The following is a 16339-nucleotide window of genomic DNA, read 5'->3' on the forward strand; positions in this document are numbered from 1 at the left end:
CACTTACCTGAGAGTATACCCATTTAGCTGACCGAATCCAGATGAACCAAATGAATTATTTAAAAAGATTTTTTTTTCTCTCCAGCGTTTTATTTTAAATATTTTCAGATGTATAGAAAAGGTGAAAAACACAGTAATGGACACTGGCATGTTGATCACCTCTGCGTACAAGTCATTTAATTCTGCCACATTTGCTTGGGCCACCCTTGCGCTCGCCCGACTTCTTTCCCTCTGTAGGGTATATGTTCACTACAGCACTTTGAATTAACGTGCAGACGTCGTAACACTTCACACCAAATACATGAGCAAACGTCTGTCTCCTTAGAATAAGATATTTTTCCCACATTGCTTGCGATACTGTCTCACACCCAAGGACATAAACGATACCGTGCATCCGAGTGCCATCGGTGTTTGTACGTCCACGGTTGTCTCAAAAAGGCCTTCACGCCTTACTTTTTGGATCCAGGATTGTCGACGTTTTCACATTAAATTGATTTTTATGTCTCTTTAGTTCTGTTTAAACCAATACCTATCTTTTTTTATGGCATTAAGTTTCTTCAGGAAAAGCATTATTTTTCTTAGTAGACCATTTTAAGCTAATTTTCCTTTTTTTTTTTATTAAGATACTGATTATCTTTAATTTGAGAAAAGACATTGAAAGCAGAATTGTTAACCAAGGGATTCTAGTCAGAAACGGCTGCATGGACGTGCACAGCAGCGTGCTCTGACGCGTGCAGTCTGCTCGCACGGCTGTGCTCACGTCTGCGCCCACGGGGTCCCATGTGGGTCTTTGTAGTTTTTCAGTTTCTACTTCCAGAAATTTCATATCCACTATTTATGACCAAATATGCAAAATTCAGTTATCCCTCTCCTTTCTCTGCTACTTGAATTAGAGCAAAGTTGTAGGGGAAAGAGACTTGTATATTTAATTCCTTAGCAACTGCCTTGAATACTGTAGGGAATAACAGAGTAAGACTTCTCCTACAGATTAGCATGTAGTATGCTTATTAATAATGAGACATGAAAAACTAGGAAGATGTATGATAGAAACTGTTGGATAATTGGTGAGAGGTACAAATGAATGAATTCTTACAGAGTTTAATTGACATTCTTGTGATACTTTTGAGCTAACTAAATCTTGGCAATATGTACTCTTTCCTCTTCTTTGAGTCTCAGAGATGACAGCCACATTTTGAGTTAGTAGGACATCAGGTATTCTACTGAGGTACCTCTGGTGAGGTTTAACTTGGAGTCGTGGTGGTAAAATACTAGACCTCTAGAAGTCACCAGCAATGGAAATGAATGAGAATTATACTACTAATGAGATCCAGCTGCCATTTTTCTTCCAGGAAAGGAATCACTGTACTCTATAAAAATAAAATGGGTTTCATTATCTCTAGAAAACTAAATCCCTAATATTTAAAAAGAATTATTTAGAATTGCATGGTTTTTATGTCACTGCTTGTTATTTAAATATTTATTAAAGTAGACATTGAATTAGGCATTTTTAAAATGTTTATTGAGAATAATAAGTATACACACACACACATATATACTCAGGTTGAAATTGGTTTTTCTTTGTGGATATTATTAAATCATATTTTTTGTTGATAAACCACATTTTTTCATTACGTTTGAAGTTACGTAGTAGTCACATGGTTAATGTATTTATTTCTCTTTTAGTTGCTGCCAAACAAGGTGAATCTGACCCAGAAAGGAAGGAAACAAGGCAGAAAGTAGATGACGACCGAAAACACGAAATAGAAGCTGCTATAGTGCGGATAATGAAATCTAGGAAGAAGATGCAGCACAACGTGTTAGTAGCAGAGGTGAGGCTGCCTGAAGACCGGGTTGACGGAGAGAAGCGAAATAGCATTAGTCATTGAAATTTAGGAGAGGACTACATTCAGCCGATTTAAAATGTAACTTTAAAAGTAGGGAACCGTAGCCAGGTAATACGCATCATTAACAGCATGACACTTGTTCAATACATTGAGATATGCACACACTTTAAACACTAAAGGTTTTGTAATGAAAATCATAAAATATTGTCACATGAAGAATAAACAAAAAATTTTCCCTGCTATTTCTTTTACGCAAAGCAAACTACCTTTATTTCTAAAATTAATTAATAACTGTTAACGATTTAGTGAGTGTTTACATATTACAAATTAGGAAACTAAGTAAGGGAAGACCCATTGAGAGACCATTGAACTAATGAGGGAAGAGGTGACTAGGGCGGATTAAGTATTGGTAGAAGATAAAGAGCAGAATTAACAAATGAGAAGTAGGCTTGACAGATGTGCTGCTCGATAGGGGAAATGAGAGGGAGGAGTCGAGGATGACTCAGGGTTCTGGCGTGAAGGGCCAGATACAGGTCTTGTGCACTGGAAAGCGCGGGGCAGTGTGCTTCTGTGTGCCACATGTCAGTTAATGTCATTTTGTACAAGGTGACTTTCTATCATATTGCAAAGGAAAAAAACTTATAATGAGTGAGTAATCAGTAATTTCAAAAATCGAGAAAAACGCAAATCAAATAAACACTTAAGACATGTCGGCAATTAAGTGACTGGTTCGTTTTCCCACACATTTTCGTTGGGCTGGCCAGAGTGAGTGTCTGATGGCAGGACTCTGAGAAGTAAAAGGAGGTGGAGCCACCGGGACGGCGGCTGGTCCTCTGAGATGTGGCTCGTGGGGAGGGCCGAGCGCAGCATCGAGGGTTGCGTCGATGGGTCCCGGGTTTCATTTTTCTCGATGGGAAGATGTTGAGGATGTTTATATCCTAAGGATTAGAAAGGAATGCTTGAAAACGAGAAAACGAGGGCATAATTGGTATACCAAGGTCAAAAGAAAGGAAAGGATTGCATAGAGAACACAGGTGGGTGACAGATGGTTTAACAGAGATGTTACTAGATGTTCCTCCTGAGAATTCAGGCAGGGTGCAGGGCCGTGTGTGAATCGAGGGTAGGTACAGGTGTGGGTAAATATACATGTGTAAGCTGCTGGGAGTTTGAGGAATTTCAAACTGAAGTGACCTCTTTTCCTCGAGTAAAACAGCATGCAAGGTTGACGTGCCCAGGGGACTTGCTGAACTTCAGTACTATAAATTTGTGTTACCAGTCTATATCAGAGATTGGCAGACTGTTTGTTTTTTAATGACCAGGATGAAAGCTGCCATAGATAATGAATGAGTGGCTGTGTGTTTCAATAAGAATATACAGAGATGGGCAGTGGACTGTGGCCTGTGGGCTGCAGTTTGCTGACTCCCGGTCTACATAGAAGGTATTAAAAAACGACTTTACTCAGCAGGGAACTAAGAAGTGGATTTTGAATGATGTAGTGAATTTAGAAAGGGAGTTTATAGAATAGAAGCAAAGGAATCGGGGAATTGAGGTGCTATCAAGAATGTAGCTAATCTTGTGTGCAGTCTAAACCCTGTCAGGAAGGAGATGAGGTCAAAGAAGTTATTAAGGACTTAGAAGACAGGGTCAGAGGGGTAGAGGTCTCACATGGGTTTCGAACAAGTTTGTTGGTATTGGAAAGATAGCCCAAGAAGGATGCTAGAGTTTAGTTGGAGAATGAAGTGCTAAAGTTCTAGATTTCAAAGAATTATCAACTCATTGTGGTCTTAGGAAATGAACTGATCCAATAGGAGTGAAAGAAAAGCTGGCTTGTGGGTGATCTGCAAGAGGCAGGACGGATCAGTAGGGAAAGCGTGGGCTTGGGTGCAGAAAGGTTTCGATTCTCATCTCTAACTGCTGCCTCTGCCTGCTGCTGGTTCATGTCAGTTTGCCTCTCTGGCTTATTTTCTTCACTTGTAAAAATGAGACAACCTACTCTGCAGGGCTAAGACCATTAAATAAATTAATGTATACAAAATGGTTAATGCCATGACGCATAGTCAGACTCTGGCTGCTGCTGTAGTTGCTGTTGTATTACTGTGTCCCGACAGCAGGTGAAGAAAAGCAGCAGTAGCACTTACTGTGGGCTGGGCGTTGTCCTAAAGCATCACATCCATTAATTCATTTAATACACACAACAACTTCATGAGATGAACTTTCCCAAGATCCCAGAGCTTGTAAGTGGGGTTGCTGAGATTTGAATCCAGGCAGCCTGGGTCCAGAGTTTGTGCTCTTAAACACGTTGTGCTACCCGAATTCTTTGATTTGGGCGAGTAACCCAGAAGTCAGTAGATTATAGCATCAAAATGGTTAAACTACAGGTGGCGTGCATCCATACTAAGACCCTAACTAATTCTACTCCTAATCCACTTGAATATTCATTCACATTCTGATGTGCAGAGGTGTGTTCCAACCATACGTTACATTTTCAAATAAAACCTTTTTAAATTTTAAGGTTTTTAACTTTGGTAATCAAATTTCTAAAGTCCACTCTGAGTCTTAAAATGGCACATCAGTTCTATTCAAAGATATAATTTTTGTGTTTATATGGAAATGTTACATATTCTTTAAATTTTCTGGTGTGAAATAACTTTTTTACCTTCTGTTTTAGGTAACTCAGCAGTTGAAGGCCCGATTCTTACCAAGTCCAGTTGTTATTAAGAAACGTATTGAAGGACTTATTGAGAGAGAATATTTGGCACGAACACCTGAGGATCGCAAAGTATACACATATGTAGCATAAAATGCGTTCAGAAATTTGATTTATTCTTGGACTATACTCTTCGCATGGACTGAGAAGTTCTTTTAAATCATTAAATATTAAGACGACCATCTCCTCTATTAAATTACAGTACATGTTCTAGACCATTCAGATCAAGCCTTTACTCCCTTTGAGAGTTTTCAACATCAGTTGATTGAGCTTCAGGCTTTATACAATGTTTATCCCTGTAGAGATCATCTTTACAGTTCCTCGGGAAAATGTGAATGTGCTGCGTTTTGTTTTCAATACTGTATGAAAACAGGAAAAAAATAAAACAAAAATTTAGAAAATACAGCTCATTAAAATAAAATTGTTGGATTTCATTTCCCCAGGTCTTCAGTGTTGATGTAAATGTGTTTTTGTAGTGTTGCTTAGCACTTTTCGCATTGTATAAGTTGGGTAACAAAAATGGTAAAAGAAATGACACGATTCCCAGTTATCTTGCTCTGCTTCAGGCATTTCTTTAGTCTTGTTTAATTTAAAGGTTTGATAACTATACGGAGACCCAAGCATACAATTGGAGCATGCTTTATTCTACCACTTGCACTTACTAATCTTATAGCCTTATGACCAGGAACTTTGTTTTGGGCTCAGTACACACCCTGATCTGGTGTTTCCCTGTTGTAATTTGAGATTTCCCAAAGTAAGTCTTACAATGATTAGGTTTTGATCTGCATTATCTCTAGAGAAAGAAAATATTTTAGTATGTATAAATTGTACAATAATTTTTGCTGTTGTACTCACTGCTAATAGTGGATTGTATAGGGCAGTGTTTTTATTTCATTTATTGTAGACAAAAATAAATGAATTTAGCATACACGTACCCACTAATTCAAGTATGTCAGAGCACAAAGTTGGCAGCTGGTATTATTTAATTCAGCCCCTTTCAAAAGCACACATAATCTGTACTTTGTTTATAAAATATCTTAGGTTCCCCCTCTCTTAAATATATATATTTTGGTGAAGCTGAGGTGCACTGTTAATTTTCTGCTTCAGAATGCATTCTAAAGATGCAATAAATACGATTACCTTGATATATTTTAACAAGGTCTTCAGTTCTTGCAGCTGACCGTGTTTTGGAAAGTGATTAAGCAATATTTTTCCAACCTGATGATTCTTGGATATCTAGCTATTGTCTTCCAAAGAGTCGTCGTTTCATGTTTTTAAAGGTGTGCTTCGCACTGAAGATTCATGTTGGTTATCCTGTGCTTCCAACTTTCACCAGTGTTTTTTACCTGATCTGCCAAGGATTATAGTTTGCTTTATTTTTTAATAACTTCAGAGTATTTTTATCTTCAATTTTATTTAATTTCGTTTCCATAAGACATTGTTTTGGAGATGTAATTGGGGCAAACCACTATAGATTTCTATTGGATAGAAAAATGAAATGTTACTAACAAGTTCAAATAACCAACCATTGACTATCAATACTGTTTATACATTTATTATAATGTACTTCTTAGAAGATGGTTTCTGTTTAAATTTATGGTCAAATTACAACAACTGAATTCTAATATGGATTAAAAACTCCACATAAATATTTTTCCCCGTGCGTCTTGGGTTATAATTTTCCTTTTAGACTTGCAGATATGCTTTTTCTGCATTTAATTTTGTCTTTGTTTGTACTGTAGATTTTTTAAGCCTTATGCTCTTAATCTCTACATTTTCCACTTTTACATGATGCAAATAAGATACAAATGAAAACTATCATGAATATTATTCTCAGGATGCTTTTACCACACTTGAGCGTTAGTAGGTCAGGTGTAACCATGGAGAGCTGAAGGGTTTCACTTTCTGATTTTTACCTAATTGAAATTTCTGTATTAGTAAGGTGTTTATCTACAGGAAGATACAGGTATTTCAGGTTTCAGAATTTTTTTATTGCTGTCAATTCCCAATTAAATGATATGTAACACCTTGGGAAATAGAATAACTCAGATTGTCACATTAATAAATATGAAAGATGTAAAAACTTCATTTGAGATTTCCGAAATGAGACATTAAAACAAAAATTTAAGTGCTAGTTTAAAGTATTAAAAATCAGTAAAGGTAAATTTATGTCATTGTCTCAAGTGTGGATGTATAAATCAAATCTAGCATTTAGAGACACACTTGTTAGTTTTGGGGCACAGGTTTGATATTTATGCTTCTAAGTGCTTATAGATACATTGAAGCACAGTTCTGAACTGCAGTTGAGTTGAATGGTCAGAGACTGATGCTGCATCAAAAAAAAACAAAATTGGGTCACCTAACACGCTTACATGTTTCAGCTCATAAGTATTATTTTAGCTCATGATACGTTTGACGTTGCTTTCTTTTCAGTGAGAGGTCATTCATGCTATTTTTCTCAAGGGTTTTAATGTCTTAATTTCAAAGAATAATGCATCCTAACCATTTATTTAATCCTGTTGATGTGAATAAATTTTGGTGACTTATACTTGAAGAATTTTAAGGAGGGTGGATACATAGTTTTCCAACTGCAAAAATGATGTAATCTTTGTTCACTTTGTTAAATTGTACTTCTCTGCTATCATTACCGAATCCAGGACAGTGTTTACTTTGAATTGTTATATAGTTATATTATTTAAAAATTGAAAATTCATTGCAATTAGGGAACACAGCCTCACAAAATAAAATGTGGTTGTGATTGCAAGGATTCTTTATGTCGGTGAATTCTAAAAGGGGGGGGAGGGGAAGGGATGCATGTCTCTCTAAAGAATATTTTAGAATCGCCCACGTAGCATTGTAAATTTAGACATCTTCCACTCCAAAAGCCTCAAGATGCTGATATGCCTTCTCGAAGAATTCTTATCAGAGTGAAGCACTGTTGATGTTCCATGCCCCCAATGTGGATGCTGAGTATCAAAGACTTAGCGACAAGCATTGATCTTAAGATCATGCCTACATCCCTAGAAGCCTAGCACATTGGCCTCTTCTCAGCCTTCTAAATATTTAGTTCTTCAGTATAGAGAAGAATTTTAATATGTTAAATCCAGATAACGTTTGTGTTTACAGTTTTAAATACTCATTTTGAACAACCGATTGGTGGTGGTACAGGGTTTTATCGTTGCCTCTACGATAGCTTAGGCCTCAATTTTTATAGCTTAATTTTTCACAAGTTGTTTGATGTATACTACTATTAGATTGTCTCAGTCTTGGGAGGAAAGTTGTTACATATCAAAACTATAGATCATGTATTATACTCTGTGGTACAGATAGTCGACAAGTATCTGGCACTCTAATACGAATGTTAAAACATTTTAGGTTAGCAAAACGGTTAACCATTTCTATTTCTCAAAGGAACAATTAGAAATTTTAAATAAGTAGAAACATTTAAGTGCTTATCACCACGTGCCAGACACTGTTCTGAGTGCTTTACGTGTATTATTTAATTTTGTTGTCACATCAGCTGTGTGAGGTGAGAACGGTGGTTATGCCATTGTTGTCCAAGGTTACGTACTGTTGGAAAATGTCAGAACCATGAGCTGGACCTAACTTCGATCCTATGTTCTAGCTCCTGAGCCTATATTCATTCCGTATGGCACATGAACATGATTTTTTATCACCTTGTGTGTACCTCATTTACTCGATGAAAAGTTACAGTATATACAATATGCCAAACTAAAATTAAAGATAATTTATGAAGCATCTCTATGGAACTTAAGATATTTTTATTTTTATATTATTTACCGATACCAATTTTTGGCACGAGGGGGAACAGGAGGTAAGTGGCTGCTATGTCAGAATCTTAGTTTTACGTACTTTGCTGGGAAACATGGGTAGATGCTTAATTCATACTTAAACCTTGAATTTAAAAGAAAGTAATTTTTCTTATTGGGTGCCTTTTCCTATACTAAGTCATTTAGAAGTAAGAGGAGACGTAAGATCATGGAGTGCTCAGGAAAACATGAACAGCTAGAAAGTCTTGAAAACCTAATCATTTGATAATTTTGATAAATCATTTGACCCTCAGTATTAGGATCTAAGTTGAACTTAAGTGAACCATGCAAAAGTAGCTTTATCATATGTGTGAGGAGCCTAAAGTAACCTCGGATATTTTTAGAAACAGTGAAACTCAAATTTTAATATTCAGGTAACAAAGCACAGTTCGAATAATAACGTAAAACTTTTATGTAAGAATTGTTGCAGTGTGAGAAACAGTTCTAAGCCTCAAAATTCTGCAGTTACGATACTTAAATGCACAGTGTCTGGCCTGTGGAGCGAAGGCACTCGGTTAATCCCAGACGATTAATCCCAGACGAATGTGCTTAAGGATCACTAAGTGTCTTGGAAGAATGCCAAATTTCATAAAATAACATTTGTATGGCATTTGGGAGGTATGATAATATAATGATTATATTTTTTACTTCTATAAATGGAAATCATTTGATTTTGGTTTTCAACTAGTTAAAAAGTGGAAAATGTAGACCAAATGCTCATGGTCCCAGGTGGTATTAATGCTGATTTGAAAGCTCTCCAGTCACACACAACATCTCGTGAAAAAACTCAAACTTTAGTGATACACAAACTCATTCGAGATCCCACTAATAGTTAACGGGGTGCAGGAATTTGGGCCCAGTTCTGATTTCAAAACCTTTGCCGTTAGCGTTAATGTGTCCCCAATTTGGGCAGATGACAGAAGTTTATAAATTGAATTTGGTTCTGAAAGTAGATTTTCTTGGTGACTGTTTTGGTGAAAGTTTGTGTTGATTGATTAGAAAGTGTTCCTCGGAGAATTTGATATTGTGAAACAGATTCTGCACGAGAGAAAATTTTAATATTAGCTGTGCATAATGATGTATATGATATATGAATTTTTTGGCTTATAAGTTTGTAGAACTGATGTCGGATATCAATATCTGTAGAATCAGTCTCAACTCTTATTTCCTATGTGATGCTGTTCTCTGTATTACAAACCACTGGACTGATTTTCCAAATGGAATGGAATTGTAGGCGCAAAGAGAATTTACCTCGAGGGCATGACAGCAGGTGGAGAGAAGGCAGAGTCTGCATTTCGTTCCCGTGTAGCCTTAGCAATAGGCAACCAGTGCGTGTACCTATAAAACAGCGAAGTTCTGCCAAACCTATTGCAACTTCTGCATCTGAATGGGGAGGAGGAGAGGAAATGCCCTCCAAGTTAAAAGCTCTATACATACTATGAGTCACATTTTTAAAATTCACCTTTAAAGCAAAGCCATTTTGCAATACTAAGGGAAGCATTCTTACTATTACTCAAATTTATAAAAAGGGACTCTATTCACCAAAGCGACTAGAGCTGATTAAAATATAATGCAATACATTCTCAAAGAAAGTGGTGTACTCATTAAAGTTATTCAGGAATGTGCTACAGACATCATCATCATTATTATTATTAATTTTGCTACAAACTTTAAAAAGCTATTCTGAAAGAGTGGCACCTGCTTTGCTCTTTTAAAACACCAGAATTTCCTAGGGAAGATGCTTTAAAACAAAATACCTCTTGTAGATTTGATTTCATAGGTCCAAGGTGATTCTTTGTGCAGCTAAATTTGGGGACCGTTGCTCTAGCTTACAGATGTTAATAAAGCATATAAACTCCCAATTTTACTAATTAGAGGAGAACGTTCATTTGATAACAATGCCAGTTGTGAGCTCTTTAGCATCTTGACTGCACGTGCTACACATGAGCTGGTTAAAGCAACGTGTTGGTCAAGTCGAGAGGTTTGTTTAAAAGTAGGCCAGTTCATTTCAAGCTACTCATGGTCATAGATCACAGTACGCATCATGACAAGCCAACTGTCATCTGCAGAGCCTCCTCATTGGGGAAGGGATCAGGAATGGTGTCATAGTCGAAGGACGACTTGTGGTCTAGTATTTTCAGTAGGCATTTTCACCAGGAGAATGTGAATTTAGAAACCAAGTGTTCAAAGTTCAGTGGCCTCCACCCCATTAATATTAGTGTAGATAGCAACACTAAGAGTAATTCTAAGAAAAAAAGCAAATGCCTACTGAACAGATTTGGACTTTTTTTCCCTATTAGAACCTTTGGTTGTGAAGCAATATAGCGAGATTTGAATGACAAAAATTGGTATGTTTGTGCTACTGAATTTGGAAGGTCGTTAAGTGTAAACCATCCTGTGAGCTATTATCAGTGTAATCCAAATGGAGCAGAGTGTTTCCACTGGGGTTTAATCTGATTTCATGGTCATCCACTTCATCTGACAAGAAGTGACCCTTAAGGACAAGCTACTTAGAACTCCCCAATCCTCAAACCTGACTTCTGGATTATTTGTCAGTAATTGAGCTTTCATAGAATCTTCCATATTCTCTTCTACCAGTAATTAAGCAAAATACACGATTTTTAAATTTTTTTCTCACGCTTGAAAATAAAATTGAGAGTCATAAAAATAGCTCCTTCATCAGACTGGAGCCTAGATTAATTAAGATCTGAGTGTGTGAAAAAGCTCCTGGACAGGCAAACTGATTCTCAAGGTCAGTGAAGCAAGGGGAGCCCCCTTCCAACCTGTGCTTTGGGGCCCCTAAAGGTCACTTTGGAACTTCTCACTAATTATTGCTTTCCTCACACCACTGGCTACAGTAATTGCTGCTTCAACCCACATGTGAATACACACCCGATTACTGTTTGCTTCTCTCATTGAAAACAGCTCTTAGCTTGCTACCTGTCAGCCAGCTCTCAACCAATGTTAACTTCATTCCACTTTAACAAAACAGCATTCATTAGGAGACAAGGGTAGGGATCCCCTTCCGTGTAGGTGGTACCCCTGCACATGAACCCAAGCTGTTGAATTAGTCTTATTACATCATGCTCTAATCAGCTCACCTTATTGCCCAAAAATCAATTTATAAACTATTCTCTTTTAAACTAGTATATCTTCTTGAGCCATAATGCTTAATATCCATTAAGAACTTCTCGCAGTTCTTGTTTAAATGTCCCATTTTCTCTCCTTATTTTTGCAATCGATATGACCACAAAGTGAATTATTAAAACAGTTATAATACAATCACATTGTTGAAATCACTTGTGTAAATGTTTTTGCACCTGGATGTGTGTGTATGTGTATGCATGTCCATTTGCACATGTGTGGTGAGTCACATTAGATGTTAAAAGTAATAGATAGCTGATGGATGCATTGATAATTTCTGTTTTAAATTACTAGATACATAGGTTATCAAATGGCAAACCATATAGCAATAAGTTTAAACCCTTTTTAGTTCACTACTTTTGCTGAGAAGCTTATTAAATAGCAATAAAATTTTGTTAGACAAAAAATGTACACATACATGCAAGGCTACATAGGTGGAACTCTAGGAAATTTGTTGACTAAGAAGCACTAAAGTTGTATTTACAAGTTGAATTCCCACGGTTAAGTGTGTCATCAGATATGATGTAAATATCTCCTTTTGGTAAAAAAAAAAAAAAATACTAGAAATGCATAAACATAAAGATGTCTACATATGCTATACAAAAATGTTACATTTAGCTAACCGAATAGTTACATGACATGTAGTCTCTTCATAATTTCTGATGTCATTTTTCTGCAACTGTTACACAAGTCCTCACCTTTTTTGGAAAGAAGTGAGCGGATGTATCTATCACCTGATCTGCCTCTGCCCACTGGGTGGATGGGCGACACATGCCCTATAAGTTCTGTGCCGTCTGGAGGGTCCACAGTTCTCCCTCCCATCTGGCTGCAAGTCGCCTCCTCTTTCTGTGTGCTCGCCCCTAACAGCCCCCCCGCTCCTTCCTGTGCTAGAGACAGGAACAAAGTTACTGCAGGGGCAGAACTGCTCTGCAGGAGTCAGGGCCTAACAGGACGGGAGGAGTGACGCTTGGCTCCGGGAGAGATCGTTTTAGACTTTGCAAAGCAGTTGGGTTTGGATTCCGAAGGGCAGGGGAAATCGCAGGAAAAATGATGTGCATCTGCATAACATAAAATCGCCTCTCTCCACTGCCTTCTCTCGTTCTTTAAATTTCAGTCCAAGTTTACTTTAAAAAGGAAGAAAAACTTCCTTAAAAAGGAGTAAAGAAGTTGAAAGGAGATCATGGTGGGTGACAGGGTGACGATACCACACCCCACAGAGTTTTAGTTCATTCCTTGATTCACTCAAGACGGCATGTGCACCAACAATTGATAAGATATGCGTATTTTCAGAAGTTAGCCATATGGGTCGATAGGACTCCCATTCACCCACAGGTAGAAGGGGGGCGTTGTTGCTAGGCGAGCATACATCCCCAGTGCGTTGCCTAGTTTGCGTATCAGGCAGAACCTACTCAATTTAAAGCATGCCAATGTCGTGAAATATTTATATTGAATAACAATTTGTTTCTCATAGAATTCATTTGTTTAGCCATTTTTATTATGTCTCTTCATACATATTTATGTATATATCTTCTATGTGCCAGATAGAATTTTAGGTCTGGAGACTCGGCAGTGAACAAAATAAACAAAAATCCTTGCCCTCGAGAAAAGTACACTGGGGAGAATTGCCAAATAGAATCAATTGTATAGCAGGCTAGAATGTGATAAGTGCCCTGAGGAAAAATAATGCAGCTTGAGGGCCTGAGGAGTGACTTGGTGGAAGGGAGTTAAGTCGTAATTTTAAATAGGATCATCGGCATAGGCCTTCTTTAGAAAGTGACACTTGAACTAGGTAGGACCTGAAGGAAGGGAAGGAGTGGGAAAGCCACTAACAGGGAAGAATGTTCCAGGCAGAGAAATAAGACAGTCCACAGGCAATAGAGAGGAGGCTGACATCACTCGCGCAGAGCAGGGACGGAGAAGCAGGCTCACCCCAGAATTCTCATTCGCCACATCAAATGCCAGACGCAGCATGGAACGACGCCAGCCAACAGCTGAGGAGAAAACACTTCCGAGAATTCCATCCCGGACAAATGACACGTCGTCTCCAAAGCCGAAAGAAAGTCATTTTCAGGCCAGCCATGTAGCTTTCTAAAAAGAATTACTTCGAAATTCTCCAGCCGATGGTAAATTCGAATCCGAAATTGAATTTGAAAAATTGGAACAATTGAAAAACGTTATATCCAACAGTGACATGAATGACACTCATCCCCTTCCCCCCCCCCCCCCAGAGCTACTGGATCAGAATCTTCAACTTTAACAAGATTCCCAGGTGGGAAGCTTTGCTCCTAAAACAATCCCGCACACCCTTACAACCCACCTGCTGAATGGCGGGAAAACTTTTTAAACTTTTGGTCCAATTTAATCATTTATGCATCTCTAGGCTTACCTCACTTTGTAGGGGGCTGACTGTACCGTGGTTTTAATCCCACCTGCTCCTTATCTCTTTCTAACAATATCTGGAACGTTGGGTTGGGACAACAGAGTCTCGTCATGCAAAGGCAAAGGGAGTCCTCGACTCTTAAGTTGGTCCTTGGGCGTGCCCTTGAGTTTGCTAAAAGGCGCTTGGTCCCATTCTACTCCAGGCATCCTGCTGGCGTCTGCATCTGGCCTCTGGAAATAACGAACTCGTAGTTTGTTCTTTCTAGGCTCCACCAGGGCCCAGCCACCCCTCTCTCGTGCTCACCATCCGCCCTTTGATTTTCCCTGAAGCTGAGACCCTCACCTGCGTGCTCCATCCGGCTTTAGCTTCACGATCCACCCACAGCCTTGGCCCTTACCTGCTGGCTGTCAGCTCAGCATGCCTCACCTCTCCGGATTTGAACCAGGATGGATCGAGTTGACAGATTTAGATCCCCGTCTCTGGTTAACTACACTGCCCTTCCTCGTGAGGCCAGGGGTGCTCTGCACCTGGAGCTCCTTCCACAGCCCAGGTGGGAGTGGAAGCCTCATCCTCATCTTAGCACACGTTTCCCTCACCAAGCCAAGGCTCCGAGGAAAACTGGGACTCACATTGGGCTCCCTCGTCCCACGGCACAGTCTCCCACGGCCTCTTCATCTTGTCCTTCCAACCCACCCCCAGGACCAGACAGACAAGCTGTTTTACACCCTCTGGGGGTCGTCTCCTCCTTCCTTGATTCCACCTTCTTAGCTAAACCCTCCTGGCAGGCAAGATTAGTATTTTCTGCGGATTTTGGGAGCATGACTGCTTTGTGGTCCAGGCCTAGCATTTGCTGTATTAAGCAAAAGCAAAGGAATTTAGGCATTTCTTTGTTTTCAAATGACTTTTGAGCATATTCGCCTATTGCCTTCCTGCAAAATGCCATTTAAATGTCAGAAACTGAAAACTCTTTGTTCATCATTGCATTTCTTTCCCTATAAATGAATTTTAATAATTCTCATTTTCCAACATCTCTTGATGACAGATGTACACCTTGGACTCATATATTTGGAAATGCATATGAATTTCTCTAAAAACGTTATTTCCATTAGTCTACAGAAACTGTATGGTTGAGTCTAAATAGTTTTCATAAGGTAGTTTTGTAGTTTACAGGTGGTGAAAAATAATTTTCGAAAGGAGTGGCATAATGTAAAAAAAAAAAAAATTAGTGAAATTTTTCCAGTTCTACTTTCAGCATTGATCAGTGAAGCAAGGTGAGACATAATAAATAAAAAGATAACAAAAAATCCCATTTTGAAACTTAAGACTGCTCTTCTAAATATATCTAGTCATAAAGGAAATCAAAATTGAAATTACAAGATCCTTAGAATTGAATGAATGACAATGGGAATATTAGTTATCAATGACTATGGAATTTGGGCACAGTCATACCCTATAAATTCAGGACTCAATACTTTTATTAAGAAATAAGAGACAAGCATTCAATTCAAGTACATAATAAAAATAACCACAAAACAAAGGAAAATAAAAATATAATAAATACAAAACCAGAAACTGATAAACATATGTAGAAGTCATGGATAAAACCAAGAGTTTGACCATTGATGGGAGCGAGTGGATTAATCACAGAAACATTTTTAGCAGAATAAACTCGTTCTCAAGTTCATCTGAAAGAATGGATAGAGACCACTCATTAAAGATATCATATTGGACACACTTATTAATCTTTATCGCCTCCTAAAATTCTACAAAAATGAGAGTAAAGATATTTTTATTTGCTTTTTGCGCAAACTCTCAGGGCCAGAGAGGGCTGGACAGCGTGAGGATCTGCAAAGCAGATGGGTAATTGCAGCTGACTTAGCAGTTCCTAGAAAGCTGAATCCTAACCGGGCTGAAGAAAGGCAACCTTTCAAGGGGAAAAACAGGCAGATTTTCTTGCACGGCACAGTAAAACCAGAAATGTGGTGGTTAAAATAGAGGGAACTATGGTGGCGACCGGCAGGCTGAAATTTTGTGAGTCGACTTGGTAGATAAGAAGAAGTCACTGAACTTTCAAAGGGAGACATCATCAGACACATTCTGGCCAAAAAAATATAAATAGATGATAGATAGATAGATAGATAGATAGATAGATAGATAGATAGATAGATAGATAGATGAATAAGAAAGTTTAGATCATCCAAATAGAAAAAAAATTTAAATCAATAGGAAAAAGAAAAGATTAAATGCCTTTTAAAAATTACAGTTAAAATTAATTAGAATATTCTTAGTAGAAATGTAATTTGAATTTTTCCAAAGAATTTGGACAAAGTATTTGGTTCTAAAAGACCGCTGCTCTTACCAGTGTTATATGATTCACTTTAATCTCTCTAATTATGCTTTTTAGTTAAAAATATAGCAAAACTGGACTAGTTTC

General features: G+C 38.0%; 1 protein-coding gene across 3 annotated transcripts in view; it reads left to right on the forward strand.

Moving 5' to 3' along the window:
• CUL3 (cullin 3) overlaps nt 1–6202 on the forward strand; it is a 90358-nt gene extending 84156 nt beyond the window's left edge. For 2 of the 3 annotated variants that reach the window (XM_016122888.2, XM_016122889.2), the window contains 2 exons: nt 1684–1829; nt 4513–4989. In XM_016122888.2, the coding sequence (XP_015978374.1) occupies nt 1684–1829; nt 4513–4644 (278 nt within the window). In that variant the 3' untranslated portion in view covers nt 4645–4989. Of the gene's footprint in view, nt 1–1683; nt 1830–4512 lie in introns of all 3 variants that reach the window. The other variant, XM_016122890.2, reaches the window with a different exon arrangement.
• Nucleotides 6203–16339: the final 10137 nt, after the last annotated feature.

This window comes from Rousettus aegyptiacus, unplaced genomic scaffold (genome assembly GCF_014176215.1).
Source record: "Rousettus aegyptiacus isolate mRouAeg1 unplaced genomic scaffold, mRouAeg1.p scaffold_m13_p_2, whole genome shotgun sequence".
Classification (NCBI taxonomy): domain Eukaryota; kingdom Metazoa; phylum Chordata; class Mammalia; order Chiroptera; family Pteropodidae; genus Rousettus; species Rousettus aegyptiacus.